The sequence below is a fragment of the Amblyomma maculatum genome, chromosome 9, assembly GCF_055883805.1.
Source record: "Amblyomma maculatum isolate TAMU_Amacu chromosome 9, ASM5588380v1, whole genome shotgun sequence".
NCBI lineage: Eukaryota > Metazoa > Arthropoda > Arachnida > Ixodida > Ixodidae > Amblyomma > Amblyomma maculatum.
Genome location: NC_139352.1, coordinates 22,419,479 through 22,441,126, shown reverse-complemented (window position 1 = coordinate 22,441,126; position 21,648 = coordinate 22,419,479). Strand labels below are relative to the sequence as shown.

The following is a 21,648-nucleotide window of genomic DNA, read 5'->3' as shown; positions in this document are numbered from 1 at the left end:
GGAAAAGCAGTGTACAAAGCAGGTCTGTATTTGCGGAAATCTGAAATTCGATGTGGGTACGTGCGCGCTGAATGGAAAGCGTCATGTGTTTACCGGTGTCTACGAACAAGCTGTAAAATACGTGTCGTGTCGAGCTTCCGTTCCTGGAATGTGAGCCTCGTATTGTCGACCATCACTCGTTTCGAGCGCCGCTGCACTATACACATGCATATGCCCAGCACACTCGTTCCGCATAAACAAAACGCATATCGCATACGTATGCCGCGTATCAAAATACCGCACATTCATGCGCACAACCCTGCCCTTCGGCAGGGGTCTGTATACTTGTGGTAGAGTATGCTCAATGAAGGTTCAGGTCTCTTGCCTTGTCATGCTCCTTTAGAATGTAAACTCCGCTCTATATAGGTTAGTAATGAACGACAGATGTTCTTTCACGGAAACAGGCAGAAGACTACTGAGAAGACTAGGCTACCAGGCGGAAAACACGCCAGACCCAAACGAAAACATTCCAGACGAAATCCGGCGAACCCTCAGAATTCGCCCGATACCACGAAATATGGACCCCAACCTACACGCGAACAGAAGACAGGCAAGAGCAGAATACGTGGAGAACCACCTAGCTAAAAAGGCATATACAGTATATACAGACGCAGGGCTATACCCGAGAGACAGATACAGCACCAACACGAGGATAGCAGCAGCGGTGGTTGACTGCTCAGGCAACACGATCAGCTGCGCATCCGCGAGAGGAAGATCGGTAGTAGACGGAGAGGAGATCGCTGTGGCACTCGCAGCGGCCGAGGGCTATCGAAGAAACGAATCACAGGTTATAATAACAGACTCCAAGACAGCCTGCAGAAGGTTCCAACAAGGAAGAATCTGCAGGGAGGCCCTACGCATTCTCCTCGGCGCAGGAGCCTCGGGCTATAAAGCAACACAAGTAGTTTTCTGGGCACCGGCGCACACCAACATAGAGGGCAACATGAGGGCAGACAGCCTGGTTCGCGAAATCACGCACCGAGCCTTGCTGACAGAAGACCTCGTGGACCTCGTGATGGTGGACCCGACGTACGCAGATATTTTAAATCACTACAGAGGCAACAGGTTAAAATACCCTCCGCCCCACAAGCGACTCACACAAGAAGAAGCGACCAGCTGGAGAAGACTGGCACCTTCCACAACTTATACATTCTAAACAAAATGTTTCCCACACAGTATAGAGATAGCTGCCCCTGGTGCGCAGACAGTCCGACCCTATACCACGTCACATGGGAATGTAAACACAACTACACTTTCCACAAACAAACTAACCCGAGTGCGGAGCAATGGGAGGGCCTGCTAACCAGCTGCGAGCTCACCGCTCAAAGGGCATTGGTGCAGCACGCATGCGAGGTAGCCAGGACCAGTGGAGCCCTGGAATGAGGGAACCACCCGTGCTAAGGAGTCTCCAACGGTGGCGAAGAAGCGGCTGCAGGAAGACTCTCCGAGACTAACCAAAAGACCTCAATAAAGTTTTTTCACTCACTCACTCTTTGTTAAGTGAATCTTCCGCGGCTTTGGTAGCCTTGATTATTGGCTTACCCTGCGCAACTTTAGCCTTAGCACCCGTCACAGCTGTACAGAGGGCGTGAAAGAGGGCCCGCTATGCACATTTCTGCGTATAGACTAAATATAGTTTAGTAAAGAACGATAGAGATAATTTGTTCAGTGGTTTTGGTAGCCTTTGTTATTTGCTTATTCTGCGCGACTAAATGAGCCGTAGCTTTCAGCACCTTTCTACTATTCCCGTGAGCACGGCCGAAAAATACTGATTTCCTGAAAAGGGGAAATGCGAATTAAAGCTAGAGCTAAATGTTGTTCATGATATCGATTTGTTGTTTGCATTGCACTGATGTAAACTGTCAGCGCTTACTATAAGCTTCTTGATATTTTGGAACTGATTTATTGCTGTATATTATGACCACCGGGAGGATGTACGTTAGGGTTTATGAAAGCACAGCAGTCGAGTCATTGTGGCTAGAATTTACTAAAAAAGTCCCCATTGTTGAATTTCTAGTACCATTTTATGGTTTTGCCCTCTCAAGTAGATACCTGAAATGATGATTGTTGATCTATCCCGTCTGTGATTGTGTATTATTTTTGTTCTAAACGTTCGCTCGTTTGTGGGGTTGAACGTCCCAAGCCGACGCAGGCTATGAGAGACGCCGCAGTGAGGGCTTCCCGATATTTCGGCCACCTCGGGTTCTTTAACGCGCACTGACATCGCACAGCGCACAAGCGCCTTGCCTTTCGCATCCATCAAAAAGCAGCCACCGCGGCCGGGATTCGATCCCGCATCCTTGGGCACAAAAGTCGAGGGTTCTAACCACTGCACCACCACGGCGGGAAATACTCTCAAAGTCGTGGAAACAATAGATAAAATACTCTCACGTGGGTTAGCGGTCAAGGACTCCATAAATTATTCTCACTAGGCATCAAAATGCTCTTTCACAAGACATTCTGGAAATGTTTTCAAGGATTGCAAGCCTTGGGTGTATAGATTTCTTGATGATGGCCGCGCTTGACCGTGCTAGAGGCGGAGATATATTTATCGATAGTCAAATTGCCTGACTGATTATGCCCCATTAGTTGCCCGAGCGACCTCTATTGCGTTATCAGCTACCGATACACGTGCTAATTGCCGACATGAGTGTTGGTGGGGCAGGGAGGAAGGCAGCAAGGTGCACCATCGCTCCGGGGATAAATGAACTCTCGCGCGAGTTGCTCAAAGGCCGGTGTCGTAATGAATGCCAATCTATGGCCTTGAACGAGCCGCGCAGCGCCTGCGCACTGCGCCTGTTGACGCTATTTTCGGGTCAAAATGCCGGGAGACGTTATTTTGCGCAGTAGTTATCCGTTCAGCGAGCGCTAGAAAAAACGTAACTTTCGTATGCGTTCGCTCAAAAAGCAGTTAAATATGAATCTATGAGGAGGGCGAATCGGGATCGGCGTGTCCGCTGTTTCGTATTAGTTTACAGTCGATGTATTTGGATCGCAGTACGGCAACAAAGTACTTGAGGAAATTGTTAAGTAGAAGAATGCCTGTTTATAGTTTTATAGTGTGCGTTTATTGAGCTTTCAGATCTACTGTCATCATCATCAGCATCATCATCAGCCTGACTATATCCACTGCAGGGCGAGGGCCTCTCCCATATTTTTACAATTACCCCTGTCCTGTGTTGCCTGCATCCACTTGACCCTTGCGAATTCCTTAACCTCATCCGCCCACCTAACTTTCTGCCGCCCGCTGCTACGCTTTCCTTCCCTTGGAATCCAGTTTGTTACCCTAAGCGACCATCAGTTATTCTCTCTTCGCACTACATGTTCTGCCCATGCCCATTTATTCTTCTTGATTTCCATTAGAATGTCAGGAACTTGAGTTATTTCTCTGACCCACTCTGCACGCTTCCTATCTTTTAATGTTACCTCTACCATTTTTCGTACCATAGCCCTCTGCGTAGTCCTCAATATAAGTAGAACCCTCTTAGTTAGCCTCCACGTTTCAGCCCCATAGGTGAGTACAGGTAAGGTGCAGGTATATGCTTTCCTCTTGAGCGATATCGGTAAGCTGCTAGTCATACTCTGCGAGTGCTTACCAAATGCGCTCCATCCCAATCTTATTATCCTTATTATTTCCCTTTCATGACCCGGATCTGAGGTTACTACCTGTCCTAAGTAGACATATTCACCTACTACTTCCAGTGCTTCGCTACCTAACGTAAGCTGCTGTTCTTTTCCAAGGCTGTTGAACATTACCTCAGTCTTCTGCATATCGATTTTCAGGCCTGCCTTTCTACTTTTCCTGTCCAGGTCATTAATCATTCTTTGCAGTTCATCCCCCGAGTTACTTAGCAAGGCAATGTCATCAGAAAATCGCTGATTACTGAGGTATTCTCCATCTACCCTTTATCCCTAACTGCTCCCATTCCAAGTCTCTATTACTTCTTCTAAGCAAGCTGTGAATAGTACTGGGGAGATCGTGTCTTCTTGCCTAACACCTTTCTTTATGGGAATTTTGTTACTTTCTACTGTAGTTGGTCACCGATAAGACGATATGAGAGCGCAGAAGCGCTGTGACCTGTGCACTCTTTTATGTTTTGGACTGAAGCCTGAAACCTCACTGTTGAGACATTATGAAAGCTTTCACCATGGCGCCTTTTCATGCATTTACTGCGAAATGGCGTGTGGCGTGAGCTCAGTGGCGGCTTTTGGCCCTTAATTGGCCCCCTTGCCGCTAACAGTCTCGGCTGGTTCTCTGGACACTTGGGTAACCCCTTTAGAAAAGGCTGTTGGCAAATGAAAGGGAGTTCGGCGCGGCTTAGTCGGGTTAATCGCGGCCTGATCAAAGTCGTTCTACGTTATTGGCTGAAGGGTCATCTTTGAAGTACAAATGCCGCTTTTTTTTCTTTCTCTAGTAATATCCAACTATAGTAACTCTAAATAGTTCGTGTACGAGCTCTGCTTATTTCTTTTGAAGTGCCCTGCTTATAGGTTTCGAGGAGTGTTTTTAAAAGGAACACTGAGGCTAACTCCGCCCACTTTTTGTTCATAGAAAAAATCGTTTCTCTGCCTGCTGGTGTTTCGTCGGCAACTAAATGCACATTAAGTGTATATAAAACGGAATTAGAAATTCGAACATTTCTTTGCCGCCGTTTTTTTTTTATTTTTTTTTTTTATACTGGTGGTGATTGAGCCAGAAAAGATTCCGGAGTTCCCATTGGGAAAGAGCCGACATTGTAGCGTAGTTCGAAGGTCCGCTATTGGTATTACCAGAGGTAGTCATTACTTCTAAGCATAAGCATCCATAAAGTGGTTTGTCAAAGTGCCTCATCCGCATGACCGAGCTGGAGAGCTTAGAAAAGAACGGAAAGCTGTGAAAGAGGAACCCACAATGAAGTTTTCTTTGAGAAAGGAGCGCCACTTAGGTCTAAATATTCATATTTTTGGCTGTAAAAAAACGAACTTACTCACTACGAATTTCGCATACATCGTGCGCAATCCGTGTGAGTTTCGTTATTGCTTAATGTATAGTATTTCTATATCTACGTTTCCTTTGCTGCTTGATTAAATCTTGCCTTTTTTTTTTTTTTTTTTTTTTTTGTCTTTGCATTTGCTGTCTTTACGTAGGCAACGTCGTCTCTGACGCGAAGTCGCATACGTTTCGGCAACGGAGGACTGATTTAAATGTGGATAAGTAGCTGGCGCTATTTCCAAGTCCCAAGAGCAGTGAATGCGAAACCTGGCATTGACTTCCAGCCAAGAATGTTTCTCGCCTGGATATCTTTCGGCTACTTCATTCACTGCTCTTTTCCAAACTTGTCGACAGATATCATAACTTTCTCTTGTTCACACTCTAAGCGTTGGGGCAAGGCACGTAATTGGAAAACACCATTGCTTATCTCTGGTAACTTGCAATCGGTTAGGTGCCAGCGAAACGAAGTGCGTGCTTTACTCAAGATTCTGTAGTTGACGGCTTCGCCTTGATTTTGACTGCGTGGGGTTCCTTGACGTGCATTGAAATATTAATATGCGTATTCATTAGCTTTGCATTGATTTTGACTGCGTGGGGTTCCTTGACGTGCATTGAAATATTAATATGCGTATTCATTAGAATTTCTTACCACTCGTCTTAGTCGTTCGTTTATGTATAGCTCATCCATTCACCTTCTTCTCACCTTGAAGACTGTTTGTGAAAGAGTGGTGGAGAGGGATGTTTGTGACTGATACCCGCATTTATATAATGGGTGCACAGCGAAAAGAGAAAGAGAAAGAACCATTAATGTGAATCAGCTGACGCGTATAGCTGATGTAAGGTATTTTGTTCATTTCACTAAGTGACAGAGTTCTTGCGTGCCCACTGAAAGTATAGTGCATTGGACAAAAATGCAGAAGGAAATGCAATGATGCATTTACTTGTCTCTCGTCCAGCCTTATCTGTTTACCTCGTCTAGTACATCCCTTATTTGCAGCACGGACGAAGAAAAAAAAAGAACAGGCTTTGCAGCGAGCGGCAGTTGAGCTGGGCTCCGGCGGCTTGTTTGCGTGAGACGGTGTGAGGTATATACTGCCTCTAGTTAGGCACATTACGCTTTCTCGTTTCCACCAGCTATTTTTTCTTAATACGTAAGAATACTAAATACTTTTTCTTACTGCTGAACACAAAATCTCTGCTGTACTAAAGCCAAGCTTCCATCAATGTAGCACAGGTTTTCAAGGCATGGACGTAACCTTTAAATACATAGTTGGAATGACTACGTTTTAACGCCTGCGAGCCTGCCCACGCATTGCATAACGTTTTGTTCGCTAGAAACGAAAGAATAAAAAAAAAATATTGCTACGAAATGAAATGATCTGGCCTTCGTTAAGAATTTTGTTCTTAAGACTACTGCGCAGTTTGGCGTGACCGCCCCTGACAATATTCTTGTTCTTGGGCTTTATCAGCTTGTTATTGCCGTTGTTGCTTCATCGCTTCCACCTTTCGCGCCCTTTATTTCTCACGGTACATCCCATTTAACATGCGAGTCCCGGCGCTGCTGAAGGTGAATATGCACGCACCTTCTCGACAGCCGGCCTTTTATTGGCTCGAAACTTCGGAGCGCCTCTCTCTGGAGACGGGGGAGACAGAGAGAACGAGGCAGATAGCGATATCTGAGAGAAGGCCTATCAACATGGGACCGCTGCGGCAAAGACAGCACCTGTGTATGCGTGCGCGCGTGTGTTGCTGCTGCTGCCGCCGCTTGCTGATGTCCGGTCTCGTGCGATAAGGCGGGAGGTCGAGGGTGATAAGCGCTGGTTACTACAAGACCTGCCGGAAGGAGCACTCAGTGGCACAAGATTAAGACTCGACTTGGCTCGCTCGCGGCTTGCCTGGCTTCAGGCGCTTTCCAGGATTTATTTGCTGTTTCTTCCAGAACAATACCATTGAAGCGGGAAAGGTTAAACATAGCTGGGCCAAGAAAGAGGCTAAATTTTCGACATAGTAAATGCTTGACTAACTGACTTGGTTTTGTTTGCGAATTAATCATTGGGGACTATAGTCGCTTTGTTAATTTCGCCTTCGTAGACGTGTAGTCAACACATTAACCATTGAACCCGGGACAATGGACTTGCTCTTTTATTTGTTTAGCTACGGATTGAACGATGGTGACCAGTGGGGGCGCTGAATTAGTTAAAGGCTGATTACCGAGTTTAGGAAAGTGGAGGACTAGCTTCAAAGCTTGTTTCTCTTAGTGTGGAACAAAACCATACGTATATAATTATCATTGTATACTCAACCAACAGTGATGCACAGATTTTAATCTTGGCTGAAACTGGACAAGAACTTATTACATTAACTAGAAATAAGAATAAAACGAGATTTTATCGTACTAATAGGGGAGAACTGAAAGGCAATTGAGCCGCTAGCGGCTGTTGCCTACTGTTTACGGGTAAAGTCCAGGGCAATGGGGAGTAAGCAACAATAACCGAGGCCCGTTACCCACGCCCCCTTAGTCCGAAGCTAGAGAGAAAATATCTGTTCTGTGGCGATTTCTTCAAGATCAATGTATTGCTTTTACGCATTGTTAATAAGACCTGAGAGTTCATCCTCACAGTAAACGGATGATCATCTATGTCTAATTTTGTAGGACTTTTTCACGAGCTATACTGTCAGTGTTGCCGCGTGGACAACGTTACAAACTTTTCGCGGCTCCCTATGGGGCTAAAATTACGAAATATATTTTGTAAAATACCAATTGTGCAATTTGTTTACTATTAGCGCTTGTTAAAGTAGTCTATGTGCTTGGCATGGTCATATATTAAGCATGCATCTCTTCTAATTTCTCCTTGAAGCCACCCATGTCTTTTTTTCATGGAAGGGTAGCAAACCTACACCTTCTCGTTGACCTCCCAGCCTTTTGATCCCTTCGATCTTCCCTCTCTTCTTTGCTTCGCCCCCAAGTTTGTCGTGTTGTTGCGCTCGTTCTTCAAGCGTTCTTATTCACAAATACACTCACATCGTAATGGATTATTCTTGTAGTGATGATAAAACGTCGGCCCATTTACCTTGGTGGCTCGTGTGTGTTTGTGATGCGCTGGCTTCCGGTCGATTCGGCTACGTTTTTCTCGGCGTTTACCTGATGACCGAGAGCATTTTTTATTGACGAGGTGTTGCGCACTTGCCGCTGTGAATCCAACACAAGGCACACTAACTAGAGGTCTCTACAGTTGCCCGCCGCTGCTGAGTCCTTCTCGCAATGTCTCGAGGTTGAGCTCGGTGTTGTTGCACTCTACTGATGGGATTGGCCTTTCAGACTCTACCAGCAACTGCACGACCGCAGCGACACTGAGGTGTTTATAAACGTCCATAAATGAGGCGCATATCTGTGACCAGACAAATCTACGTCGCCATACACACTATCGACCACAATGGTCAACAGCTGCTGTCACTATCTGAAGTCCTAATCTGAACATTTTGAGTTCTGAAGGAATTTCAGATGAAAAAATACCGGAGCCACCTTTCTACATGACTAGCTTCCGCGCAGATGAACAACGTCCTTAACTACGTTGTTCAGTGCTTTTGTTGTCTTGAGGGAAGTGAGCAAGCCAGAATTTACACCGTTGTATTATGTCCGGCATATATCATACAGTTCAAATTCATTTATTTCTGCCTGGCATAAACGTGCCACGCAGCGCATGTTTTCTGGGAATCCGTCAAGAAAAGGCTCTCAAGGGGATTAAATATTCTCCAGAGAATATTTAAGCATCTGTGTCCTCGCACACACCACATGAGGAACATAGCGGAGGTGACGCGAGGTCTGTATCTACGCACCTACATCTGTGCATCTGCGCAGATGTTACGTATAGAGCCCGTGGGAATACAATGTAGTAGAGTTGCTTGGCTCGAGGTCTTGTAGTATCCTGTTCACACAGAGCTTGTTGGGTGAGCTCCAGAGAGTACATCTGAAATGGCCGAGCGTCGTTTCTCGGATGAATTTGTAAGCATCTTGAGGGACTTTTCTTGACGGATTTCCAGGCAGCTTGCGCGTAGCGGCGCGGTTATTGCGAGGTAGTGCATTACCTATAGTTACCTGTGATACCAGTGTGCGAAGTTATCTATTGGAAATGTATAGAGAAAGCTGTACTGTGCAGATTATGTACCAATCGCAGAGAGCTGATAGAAGACGTATCAGAGGACAGCCCGCAGTCTAAACTTTACACTGCTTTCTTCTCTCGTCCCCGTTGTATATATGACAGATCCGAACCCGAATGAAGCGTAAAAAGCGGAATGGCCCATAAATTTATTCCAGTTTTAAGTTAACAGTTTTCCACTTTTACCTTTTTTTTTTTTTTTTTTTTGCTCAGGGATTTGGTAGTGGGTAAGCTCAGGGGCAACGTATTCATTTCAGCTATTAGATAGCGTGTTGAGAGTTCTTAATTGTTTTCCGGTATCGCTGAAATTAATTTACAAGAAAATATTACTGTCCGTAGCTATATACAGAACACTTTGCTTCATGTAAGGCAGTTTTAGTTACTTCAGTGGTCCGTGTAATGAGTGATGAACTACAGAAATGGCCTTTAAACCTGTCAATGTCTGAAGTTCCTCTTCTTTTCCTTATTTTCTTGGTGTTCTTGATCCGTGAACCTGCTTAAAGTTCATACGTATACTTTCTTTTGCCTTGTATTTCGCGTAATGTAATTAGATCAAAAAGCATTTATTCCCCTCCTGTTCTACGTCGGCTGGGCTGTCTATTGCGCCATATGCTCACCCACTAGAGGCCCTTTAACATCATGCACACTCATCATATCGCTCGTCTCCTGCACGGTACCGTTCAAGCATGCTTTTGTCTGTCCCTGGCCTCCTGTGTTCCTAACGGAGTGCGGCTTTCTACGGGCACGAATCACCGCTTGACCCCTCCACCAACCACTCTTCTAACGTTCAAGTTGGTATCTACGTGTGTACAGGGCGTGCACCTGTGTGCTATCTGCATATAACTGCACCTAATAGATATAACCACGCGGCATGCACACGCACGTTAGTTCCCAGTTTTCTATTTCTTTTCCCCTCACCGATGAAAAGAGGCCGCGCTTAGTTCCGGGGAATCAAACCCGCGACCTTGGTTCGAAATCTGCGGCGTAACGCGGTAACCGGCATCTCCATACACGCGCAGAGGTAGATGTTTCACGGCTCGTGGCGCGGCGACATCCATGCGTGCCAGAGTTGTTGCGTGCGCAGTTGTGTGCACCGCCGTGGGAGCCGTGCAGAGGCGGTCGGGTCGGCCCGAAGAGGCGTTGTTGCGGCTAGCGGTGTGAATCATTACTCGTAGGAGAGCAAGATATGTCATTCTCTAAAGCGAGATATAGAGTCTGAGTATTGAAAAAAAGAGAGAGAGATAAAAGAGCGAAAAGGAGTCGTAGATGGTTATGCGTGGTCCAGTTTTCAAATGTAGCGTTTTCTTTTACTTTTCCTGATGGCACACGTTTATATACCATGTCGTACTTTCCTATACTATTTCCTTTCCTATCCTATACCATACTGTCTTACTTTACTATGCTTACTAGTATACTAAACTATAGCATACCATATTGCACTATACTGTACTTTACTGTACTGCGATAAACTGTGCTATACAATACTCTTCTCTACGATACTATGCAATACTATGCTACGTTGTGCTATAATTTTTATACTATTACTGTGGCGAGTGGCATACAGGTAGTTAAGGAAACTGAATTACGACATAGTTTGCAACCCCTCGGCTCGGGACGACAGGTGCTTGAAGCAGCCACGGCGCAAGCGTACACTGCAGGCTGTGAAGAGGACGGAATAGTCAGGAAACAACAATAGAAATGAGATTCCGCGCACAAATCATTGTATTGTACAGCGGTGCCACATATGCCACGTAGCAAGAACTGTAGATTTAGTTGTTTTCAAGAAATGAGACAAGGCGTTTCACGTTGAATTCGCACTCTCACGCGGACTAAGGAAGCTGTCCTGCGTCGGTTTTTGTTCCGTTCTTAGAACTGTTTGTATGTCTGGTGAGTGTGCGGTCCAGCTAGCTCACATCATGCGTGTCTCCCTCTGGCCTCCGCACATAAGGCGCTTCGAGATTCTCTTCGCTTCTACTGCTGCCAGAGCGTAAACGTTTCAGAAACAACACTTTCCGAATGCGTGCTTCCAATACTTATTTCTGTATTTATCTGCAATGCTGAAAATGGCATCGATGAGGAATTGAAGTTAGATCACACCAATAAGCTATGACTTTCTAAAGATGAACAAACCACTCTAACCCAAAATGAAGCTCTTATAGACTATAAGAGCTTCCAACTACGGACCTCGGAGGCCATGCTGCTGCCATTCACTTCGAAAGGGAGATGATCAGTTCTTCTCGGTGTTGACGTCACGAGTTTGGATCGAGTGGCGGGAAAAAGTTTTAGATTCAGTTTTTCTCAATTGTTAACTGTTTTTTTTTTTCTTGTCAGACAAAGGACAACTGTGCTAGGAAAGGCCGGATAATCAAGCTTGACTGAAAACAATTGTAGGGACTATAATAGTTGCCCACAGTCAGTATATTTAAGCTTCGCCATTTGCATATGGTCGTTAGAAGACGTTTCTTGTGGCGAGGTCGAGTCGTTTAGCAACGGTTTGTGATGTGCATTGCTTTATTCACAGAGTCAACAGCGTTAGAATCTAATTAGCTTCAGATACAGTTGGCGCAGTGCGGGAAATGCTGAAACAGCTGCAAGGTATCAACAAAGAAGTGAGCGAAAACCATGACAGCAGTAATTCTTTCTGGTTAGCCTCTCCATTGTTGCATTCTTACAAGGAGCTAATTAATGGCCAACGAATCACTTGACATTACTAACCGCAGAATCCATGACCTTGTAAGACGCGCTTTCTCTCAGAGTTGCTTTATATAGCGCAGGACCGCGATACGCACGTCTATCAGTGATAATCGGAAGCTCGCGTGCTGCACACAACAGTGTAGCTGTGTGCGCGGATCATGCAACTTAGCGGCGGGTGTGCTGTACTGTGGGCTGAATGCATCGGTGCCGGCAGTAGCAGCACATCTCGCATTCAGGGGCCTCGTTCCTGTCTGATCCGGTTTCACGCCCGAGTGCTCACCGGCGCGATCGAGTCGTGCCCGTCGACGGAGAACCGTCGCTACGGTGGCAAATATGCGTGTGGCAGTCGCTCACTCTGTCTATGCGACGGGACATCGGTTCGTAGTGGGGCTTTTTTTTTTTTTTTTTTTTTTTTTTTGTCGAGCGCGGTAGTGCGCCTGCGCGAGGTATGAAATGTCTTGAGGGTTGTGGCTCGAACAGGAATGCTTTGTTCTCTCTTGACGATACTTTTGCCTTGAACCTCCGAGAACGGATCGTTAAGACACACCTTTAAGTATGTTGATGAAGCCTCCGATCTGTGAACTTTATATGCCTGAATAAATGATTCACTTAGAGGCGACGGGGGGAGCGGGTGGGGTTGTGCTAAGTATAGTATCTTGAGTAAGGTGAGTTCGAGGCCTGCAAACGAAAAAAAAAAAAAGGGGGGGGAGCTCTACTTTACTGTAAGAGCGGCTCTCTGCATGAATAAAACCGTTCAAACCCTCCAACGTTTCCGCATAAGGTAGTTGTAGCTATGCAGTGGAAAAGAAATGTGCCGTGGTAGATCTGTCGTGTCGTTCATCTGGGAGGCGGTTATTTCGGTTATGTATATACATATTGTTGCGAGCGCCAGAATTGGCCGTACTGAAAGACAAGCTCACCTGCACATCGTTATTGAAAAAAAAAAAAAAAAAAAACAGGTATATTCGTCAAGCAGTTAACCAGAGTAGGCCGTGCGAAAGCTTTTACGCACAGATCGAAGTTGATTGAGACGACTGCGGGAAATGCATAGCGCGAACAATCACTTTCTTTTGCAAAGCGGTGCCGCTTGATGTCAATCGCATCTGCCTGTTGCTAAGGGTCGCGTGCACTTTTAGCGTGCTTAATAATAATAATAATAATAATAATAATAATAATAATAATAATAATAATAATAATAATAATAATAATAATAATAATAATAATAATAATAATAATAATAATAATAATAATAATAATAATAATAATAATAATAATAAATTCCTGCAGTGGAGTTTTTTTTGTTCCTTTATGCATTCCGCGAGCAGGTTATAGGTGTCTTGCAGGGACAGTGAGTATTCATTGTGGCTGATACACCTTAATGGTAAGATTATGCTAAAGATTCAACGTCCATTAACCTAACGAGCGTATTTACGTCAACACACACAGCGTTTATAAACCAGCCTTTTACTTAGCACGCGACTGTTGCAAATGTACTTTGGGGGCTGACATGCACATCGCCAAAGAGGCATTAACTTTTTTTTCTTTTTCTTTTTCCTTCTACTACCGTGTTTCACTATATCTGCGGCTGAACAGTGCAGGAATTCACGTTATTACGAGCGAAACGGATGTTTTGTTAAGCTGTCTGCAGTATTATCCTCACATTCGCACAGAGTGTTTTTGTCTTCCCTTAGCATTACTGACACGGTAGACGGACTAGGGTCTGAATGCGTACAGTTTGGAAAGGAACCATGTATAAATAGCGGCCTGTTAGTGCTAATTTGTGTGACATTTTGATGAAACAGCACGTGTAAAAATCTTGATAAATGCTGTTTTGCTTTTGCTTTCCTCTGGGAGGCTTTTGAAAGCTTCAGCGCTGCCTTAAGCAATCACGGACAGGAGACACGCAATCACATTTGAGCGTCTTCTTGCTTTGGCATGTCTTTTGTTGCGTTAGATGTTTCAACACTTCGACTAAACATTCCTAAACGTTAGCAAACTCTGGCGCCGTTCCATGAGGAGCAGCGAGGCACGCAACATATAGTGCTTTCTTGGCTGACTTGTCTAAGGAAATGTGACAGTCAGTTGAGTCTAGGTTTTGACAAAATTGTGTTGCAAGTTTAGTTAAAATAATCATTGTTGTGAAACTCTCTTGAATGCATTCGAAACTTTGGCTCGTAAACGTTATTAGAAATAACTATGGTGCGAAAATGCAATGCATAACTATCCCTCAAGCATAGATAATTTTCAGGAAATGTTGAATTAAGCAACTACTGAAGATAGTTTTGAGCTGTTCGTTTTTTATAGGAACTAAATCTACACTGTCTCAGCATTGTTAAAAACTTAGAAGCATTATCCAGTATGGCCGACCTCCCCATAAAAATCAGATCAATCGTCCCGGCTTCCACTTTGTTATCTGTTATTGTTATTTGTTATCTGTTATCTGTTAAAAGTGTTATTGACGTCCTCTTCGAAAGCATTATTAAAGATTGCTTTATATCGATTATAGTATTTTCATTCGCTACCGCACAGTAATTAGCCTCAGTCTCGCCAAGCCACAGTGTACTGGCGCTTGGCGTGGGCTTTGTGTACGACTATGTTGGCGACTAACAATGATTATCCTCGGAATAAAAAAAAAAAAATAAAAGCGGGAGCGAAATTTGAAGGACACTTTTCAGTGTATCTTCAACATAAAAGAAACATTAGTTTAGGGCTTTTTTTCTGTAACGAACTTCTTCTTTAGGTGTTCTAAACTGAGAAATAGTTCAAGGGCTCAAATAATTGAACTGGTTAGGCTGAAAACAATTTACCATTATTACCACACACTTGATACTGCACCTATCTATTTGCATTTGCATTGTTTGTGCATCTTGGTTGTTATACATTTTCTACATTATAGTGCTACATGTGTCGTAGTATAGCTTAGCTGACTGTACTCTATCTTACGTCAGTGTAATTTGGGCAAAGTTGTTTATTTATTACATATTCAATGTCATTGGTCTTACCGAGGGGAATGTTACAGTTCTAATGCAAAGAAACAGTCGAAATGAATTAATTGATATCATTATACACAGTCGACCTCTCACTCGTGCCATTTTAGATGCAGATTTAACAAAACATTATTGTTGTCATGAATTGTGATCTGGACTGGACAGCATTTTCCCTGTTTGGAGCTTCGACGTGAATAGGACTGCCTGAAAGCAGCTGTTCTACATAGAGGTATCGCAGTTTTCAGGGCACCACCCTGTTCGGGACCAAATATATCGAGGGACAAAATTAGCTGGTCGGGCAGTGAATCAGTGAAACAGTAAAACAAACGCGAGTTTGACAAGACACAAGGGGTGGGAGGTTATGACCGGGTTCTATGGCGGTTGCACAAGCATCGCAGTGGTTGTTGAAAGAAAAAAGTACGGATTTGTTTTGGATTATTTCCAATGATTGTATCAAGATATTGTACCTAGGGTCCCGAATTTAAGCCGCGGATTTAAGTTTAGATTTTAGAGTCTCTGGAACAGCAGTAGTTCCAGAGATAACAGAGCTTTTGAAACGTTTCATGATAGCCGCGTCATCATTCGGTTAGCGTTGTTCATTATATTGTGAGTGATGTGAATGCTAAGCAGGTAAGGTTTTAAATGAGAATGATGACCATGGTGAAACAAGGAAGCTGCTTAGTGTTCGTTTAAAACTATATGGGAGATAGTGTCTTTAAAAGCAGCTGTTTCTGTCGCATCCTCCTGTGCGAAACACTTAAATAAATCCATATACGAATTGTAGAACATAACTCCTATTCAAGAGCTACAGTGGCCGCCTTAATACTGGAATAGACGCTGAAGTCTTTATTAGTGACCTTTCTGTTTCATCTAAAAGCTTCGCGAAAAATAGCGGGCCAAGGTTCTGATCGGCGGGGAAGAAAATGTCTCCTTGCGGCCTCTGCTCTCAGCGCCCCAGTTTGAGCGCCTCATTGACTCTGATTCATAAGGACGAGGAAGAATGATAGAAAGGCCGTCATTGACACTCTGCTTTTCGTTTCAGGGGGAAAGATGGCGTAGTCTTCACTTGAGCGCCAAGCGTTACGCTTGCTGATTGGTGAGTCTTTCTTTGTGTCTTATGATGCATGCTGTTACGCCCCCGCATGCGTTTAACATCTATGTCATTCAATACACTGATACTGCCAATTAACCTGTTCGCATTTAGGACGTTGAACTGCACTCCTCACTGGCTGTGCTATGTTTACACAACAGCATGCTACCGTCACGTACAACAGCAGCGTTGGGAAATATTTGTTTCTGTCCTCTTTTCAAATGCGCATGACCTATTATGGCTGGAAATACGTAGCCATTATAGTCACATCGATTAGATGCTTCTGATGCGCTGGCAATTGATTCATATGCTGACGATACTCATGTCTTGCTCGAATGTCTCATGAGGACGGATGGTCTGACGATATTCTTAGTGCTATTGTTTGTCGCGTTTTCTTGTTACTTAACTATGATGTACTTATTGTAGTAGTTTTGTGGACATTCCTTACGCAGGGCGCATTGTGTCTCAGAATTGTATAATAGATTTATAATAATTTTATAATCAATATGTTCACAATTGCTTTCAAGCACACGCACAAAGAGGAAACGAAACTAGCCGCACGATTAGGGAAGAAAAAAACGTAGAAAATAATACCAGTAAACTAAATAGGCACCTGCTATCTGAAGTTTTGATATCATTTTTGTCCCGATTACTGCCTGAAATAAAAAGGTGCAGCCAGTGCCTGTGACAAAGGTTCGATAAAATCAATGAGTCCTTTTTCGATCAAAATAAATTCATATTTTGGTTGCCTGTGTTGGACCAGAACTCTAATAGTTAGGGTTGCAAGTGATGGGAAGCACTCTATTATGATCATGAAACCGGTTTCAGGGCATGCTCCGTTCAGTCCGTTACATATGGTACCAGTGTCATGCGCATATTGGTTTAACGTGCGCGTTTTAGTGGCGTAGACATTAATAACATCGTTCGTTTGTGGCCTAGAGTACACGATGGGAAATATGCGTAACGATTAAAAACGCGTCCATAAGAAACACTTTTTGAATATTTTAGAAATCGAGAGTATGAATTACGCACGAAATATTTTCGTGAACAATCTCTCAGCTTTGACGGATGTATTATCGATAAGAATCTTTTAAATGCATGGGAAATTAACCAAAACTTCATAATCAACTTTCTAATTAACCCACATGGGTGTAGTGCCAGTGGGGGCATCGAAGCCGTGAGAAAGGTGATGCCTTATCTTTCCTTTGAAACGAAGCAAAACTCTTTCTAAACGCCTACAGCGCGAGAAACGTCGGCTCCTTTTTCCATCTAGAACCAATACTAATTACATGAGGCTTGAATCACGAGAAGCATTTTTGGCCAGCGTATTCGCCGGTGATGCAAGTTTGGTGGTTCGGCCACGTGCGCTGCGCTCGAGGACCCCCACCCCCTTTTCTAAACAAAAGCACAGTACACGGGCCAGACTTCATGTGCGCTGGAAGCTTTGCGGAAAATGCGACGTTCGTTGATGACGTGTAAAAAAAGATAAAAAGACACCCATTTCGAACTGCATCAGCTATTGTGTCGCGGCATGTACATGGTCGTTCACTTTTACCTAGAACACGTGAGCGCGTGACAGCGCTCTTCGGAGGCCAGTGCGTCCTACACGGCTGCGTAAATATATAAGCAGAGTGGCACAGGCGTCGAGGGACCTGGGTCTAGTGTGTCTGGCCATCTACTGGCCTCGTCGACTGTTGACTTCTTTCCTTCATGTATTATAACGAGCACCCTCACTTCCCCTTAATTTATCTGCTTGTAGCTTACGGGGGTCTCGGTTCTGGCAGTCTTGAGGCTATAGGTAGCGTAAGAGGGTTCTAGCACAGCTTTCGCCCTCGCTCTTGATCATGTTCTACGTGACGCTGGCGGTAATACAGGACATTCCACGTCCACCGCTATGGTTGAGGGTGGCGCTGGTGAACACTCTCAAGGTTCGTATGCAGACAGCATTAGTATACCCAAGAACGTAGCAGGGGGGACAGCGGCCGATGTAGCTCAGTTGGAAGAGCACCGGACGCGATATTCGGAGGTCGTGGGTTCGGTTCCCACCATCGGCACGTTGTTTTTTCTTGTATTTGTGTTCAATTATCTTTCCCCTAAACAGATTACAATACTAATTTATGTGATTACCGAAGTAAAAATTAAAAAAAAAAGACAAATTACAATCCCCAATGCTTTCCAAGTGGCCTTGTCGACTGTTGGCTTCTTTCCTTCATGCATTATAACGAGCACCCTCATTTCCCCTTCATTTATCTGCTTGTGGCCATCTACTAGTTCGATTCATTGTGCGGCTACGACTAATGAAGTGGCGCTTCGAAGAGCGCTGTCACGTGCTCGGCTGTTCTAGCTAAGAGTGGACGACGTGTATGACGATTCTTTTGCTTCGTAGCTGGCTGCAGTGCAAATGAAATTCGTTGCAATGCTAGTCGTTCGTTTCAGAGCGAGGAGCAAAAGAAAGATTGTGGCACGGCACACTAGAGCAGGCAGGTCGAATATGATACCGTAAGTAAGGCAAAATAAATTCAGCAGCCATTGCCTTTCTACCAAGCTCCCTGTGCGTCAAATGCGCTCATTGTTGGTTAATTCTTAGTGAAACAAATGAAAAAAAAAAAAAAAAACAGATTTTTAGAACACTGCTGGGCTTTTGAAGAGTAGCAGTTCTGAATCGTTTGAAAGAGTGATATGGCATCGCCTTATCCGTGGCTTCGAACTCCTTATTGACGCAGACCACACAGGGTTACTTGAAAAATAAACGAATGATTTTTATTGATACGATGCGTAGTTAGAACAGTTTCTGCGGTATATTACGTACGCAGCAGCTGACAGTATTCTCCTTGATATATATTGGCTTTAGTAAACCAATTTACTTGATAACAGTTGCTATTTTTAGAATCGCAGTACTTGAAATAAAATTGCAATCTATTTTCATCTTTATATTATCATCAATAGCTCGGACAAATATACGCGATCCCTATACTTAGACATCCACTGATGCTAGTGAAATTTCGATATTGAAATCCGTGTGCGGTAGCCGATAAATACTTAGAATAAATATATATCATAATTCTGGCACTCTGCTCGCAGAAATTGCATTTAGAACGCAATATTATTATTGTTTGTGTCTGGCTCGACCATAACATTTCTTTCCGCCTTTAAGCATTGAGTTAGCATCTAGACCTTCGACCTCACTTTGGTCTGATCGAAATTAATCTCTCCATTAGAGACGACTGGGATAATCGGAGGAATGTGGGGAAGAAATTTGTTCTGCAGTGGTTGTAGTTGTAAAAACGATGCCGATGCAACGTGTAATGTGTCTAAAGCCCATCTGCGACTTTGGGCTGTTAAACGACACGTAACATGTTATGTCATACCAATGCAGAAAGGGGGTGCAGCGAGACCCACGCACCGACCAGCCATGTTCCGACACAAGTGGCCGCGAATCGTGGCTGCCAGCTGGCTCTTCAGCCTGGTGGCGGCCGAGATCGGGTTGGTGTCCCAGGACACCGGAGCCGGCGGCAACGGCCTGTCCCCGGCGGAGGACAGTGGCAACGAGGGCGAAGACGCTTATTTGGCCGCAGCACCGGGGGGCAGCAAGCGACGGCTGCTCCTCTCTAGTCAGGTGTTCACTTTCCTCAAGGAGAGCTCGTTCCTCAGAGTGGAGCCCACCTACTGGCCTCTGCAGCAGACCAGGGAGATCACATTTTCCTTCAAGTGAGTGCCCTCTGGATCGCGCTGTTCTGCAATAATGATGGCGATTTTCACGGTCCACAGGGGGCGCCCCAATTTAATCAATACGGCGGAGCTATGGAGAACTATTTCACAGCTCCGCATGGAGGAAGGAAACATTACAGGATGGGCCCTTACGTAATATTTTGTGAAGCCGAAAACGAGATCGGTACCACCTTGTCCGGCCGTGCTCTTTGTTTACTTTTCGGCGCAGCGCGTGATTCAAATTTGGCTCGCGTGCTGGCGTAAAGACGCCTGCTCAAGCGACGCTTGGTTTTCGCTGAGTATTCTTGCACGGAAAGCTTTAATAATCCGAAAATAATTGCGCGAGACCGTTCGATGCTTTCAGTTATTGCACTAGACTGAGTCGTGTTTCGCCACACATTTTTCGCAAGGCGTTGCACGGGCACGACGACCTCTCCTGAGCTTTCCTTCCTCCACGCGGCTCAGCTTTGGCGTAGGATAGAGTTTGTTTCAAAATTTCTTCATAAATTCCTGTTCTTCTTTCGACGCTGAAGATCATGTGTGGACCAGTGGGTCTTTCCTTGCACGACTATGTAAAATGACTTTACGAAAGCCATGGAAGAAAATTGCCTGCCTCTTGTGTGAAAACGGTTGTCAAATGCGGAGCGGTGGGAGATGGATGTGCACTTTGGAGCATATTTAAGGACACTAAAATGCATAGTCGACTTCTACAATGAGCTAATGACTGAACTAGAACCAACATTTGGCACTAGATGTCAGCGCCACTCAGCGACTGTCAGCGCAGATAAGCCACAAACGCTTTCACTGCCTTACGTATGATTTTAACTTCTAATGACCACGTGCTGCAGCAGATACAATATATATGTTCATAATGAGTACAGGTGGGAAAAAAGCAATGTGAGATTGCCTCCGTCGCGCACAAATATTTTTGTATAACCACGCCTTGCGCTCTCGTTTTGTTCGTGAGCAGTGAACGGAAAGCATATAATGAATCTACGGCCAATACAATGCAGCTTTGTTTCATGATGTCTGACCAGCCACCTTCTGAATGCATCCATTCACAACGAATGAACGGGGGAAATTATGAACTGAGAAAATAATTACAAATATTTTAAAGAAATACAGTTCGAGTATATCATTTATAGGCCATTTGATCTGTGCTTGCATGGGAAGGGCAACAGCGAACATCAAATGATAATTCAATAAAGACGCATAAAGAAAGAAAAGGTGGCAGTCAGTTGTGCTAGCGTTGCGTGCCACCAGACGCACTTTGCACAAAATTCTCTCATACGCGCGCCACTTCCTGGAATTAGCGAGGTTGTCACTTGCACGGCCAGGGCGAAACGACTGCGCTATTGTTCAGTTACTGCAGGCGGGGGAGGGGTGGTTGCTCCTGGCCCTACGGGACTGGGCAGGGTAGCTGGCGGAGGCTAGCCTGCCACTGGTTTTACCTGTTGTAGGCCGTCATTGCACCCGCTACCGTTTCGGTGGTGGACGATGGCTGTGGCGACGCGCGTCTTTCTCTTCCTCTTCTTTTTCTTTCTTCTCTATTTTCTCTTCTGTCCGCACTAGCCCCGCCGGGGTGGTGCAGTGGTAAGACGCCCGACTACTGTGCCGGAGTACCCGGGTTCGAACCCGACCTCGGCGGCTGCATTTCGATGGAGGCGAAACGAAGAGGCGTCCGTGTGCTGTGCGATGTCAGCGCACGTTAAAGATCCCCAGGTGGTCGAAATTACTCCGTAGCCCTCCACTACGGCTCTTCTTTCTCTCTTTCCACTTTCACTCCCATCTTCTTCCCTTCCCTTATGGCGCGGTTGCGGTGTTTACAGAAAACAAGTGAGACAGTTACCGCGCCTTTCTCTTCCTATAAATAAATAAATAAATCTGTCCGCATGAGGTAACGGATGTGGCTCAGCTAAAGAGCCAGTAGGAGGCCCGTGCATTTTCTTTTCCCCGTAAAGTCGCAACAAATATCTTTCGCTAGTTCCTCATGTGGGAGGC

General features: G+C 44.8%; 1 protein-coding gene across 1 annotated transcript in view; it reads left to right on the top strand.

The window, feature by feature from the left end:
* axo (axotactin) overlaps nucleotides 1-21,648 on the top strand; it is a 129,209-nt gene that overhangs the window by 49,298 nt on the left and 58,263 nt on the right. Inside the window, exons 2-3 of the mRNA XM_084578389.1 lie at nucleotides 15,892-15,945; nucleotides 19,316-19,647. Of these exons, the coding sequence (XP_084434515.1) occupies nucleotides 19,352-19,647 (296 nt within the window). The 5' untranslated portion in view covers nucleotides 15,892-15,945; nucleotides 19,316-19,351. The remainder of the gene's footprint in view (nucleotides 1-15,891; nucleotides 15,946-19,315; nucleotides 19,648-21,648) is intronic.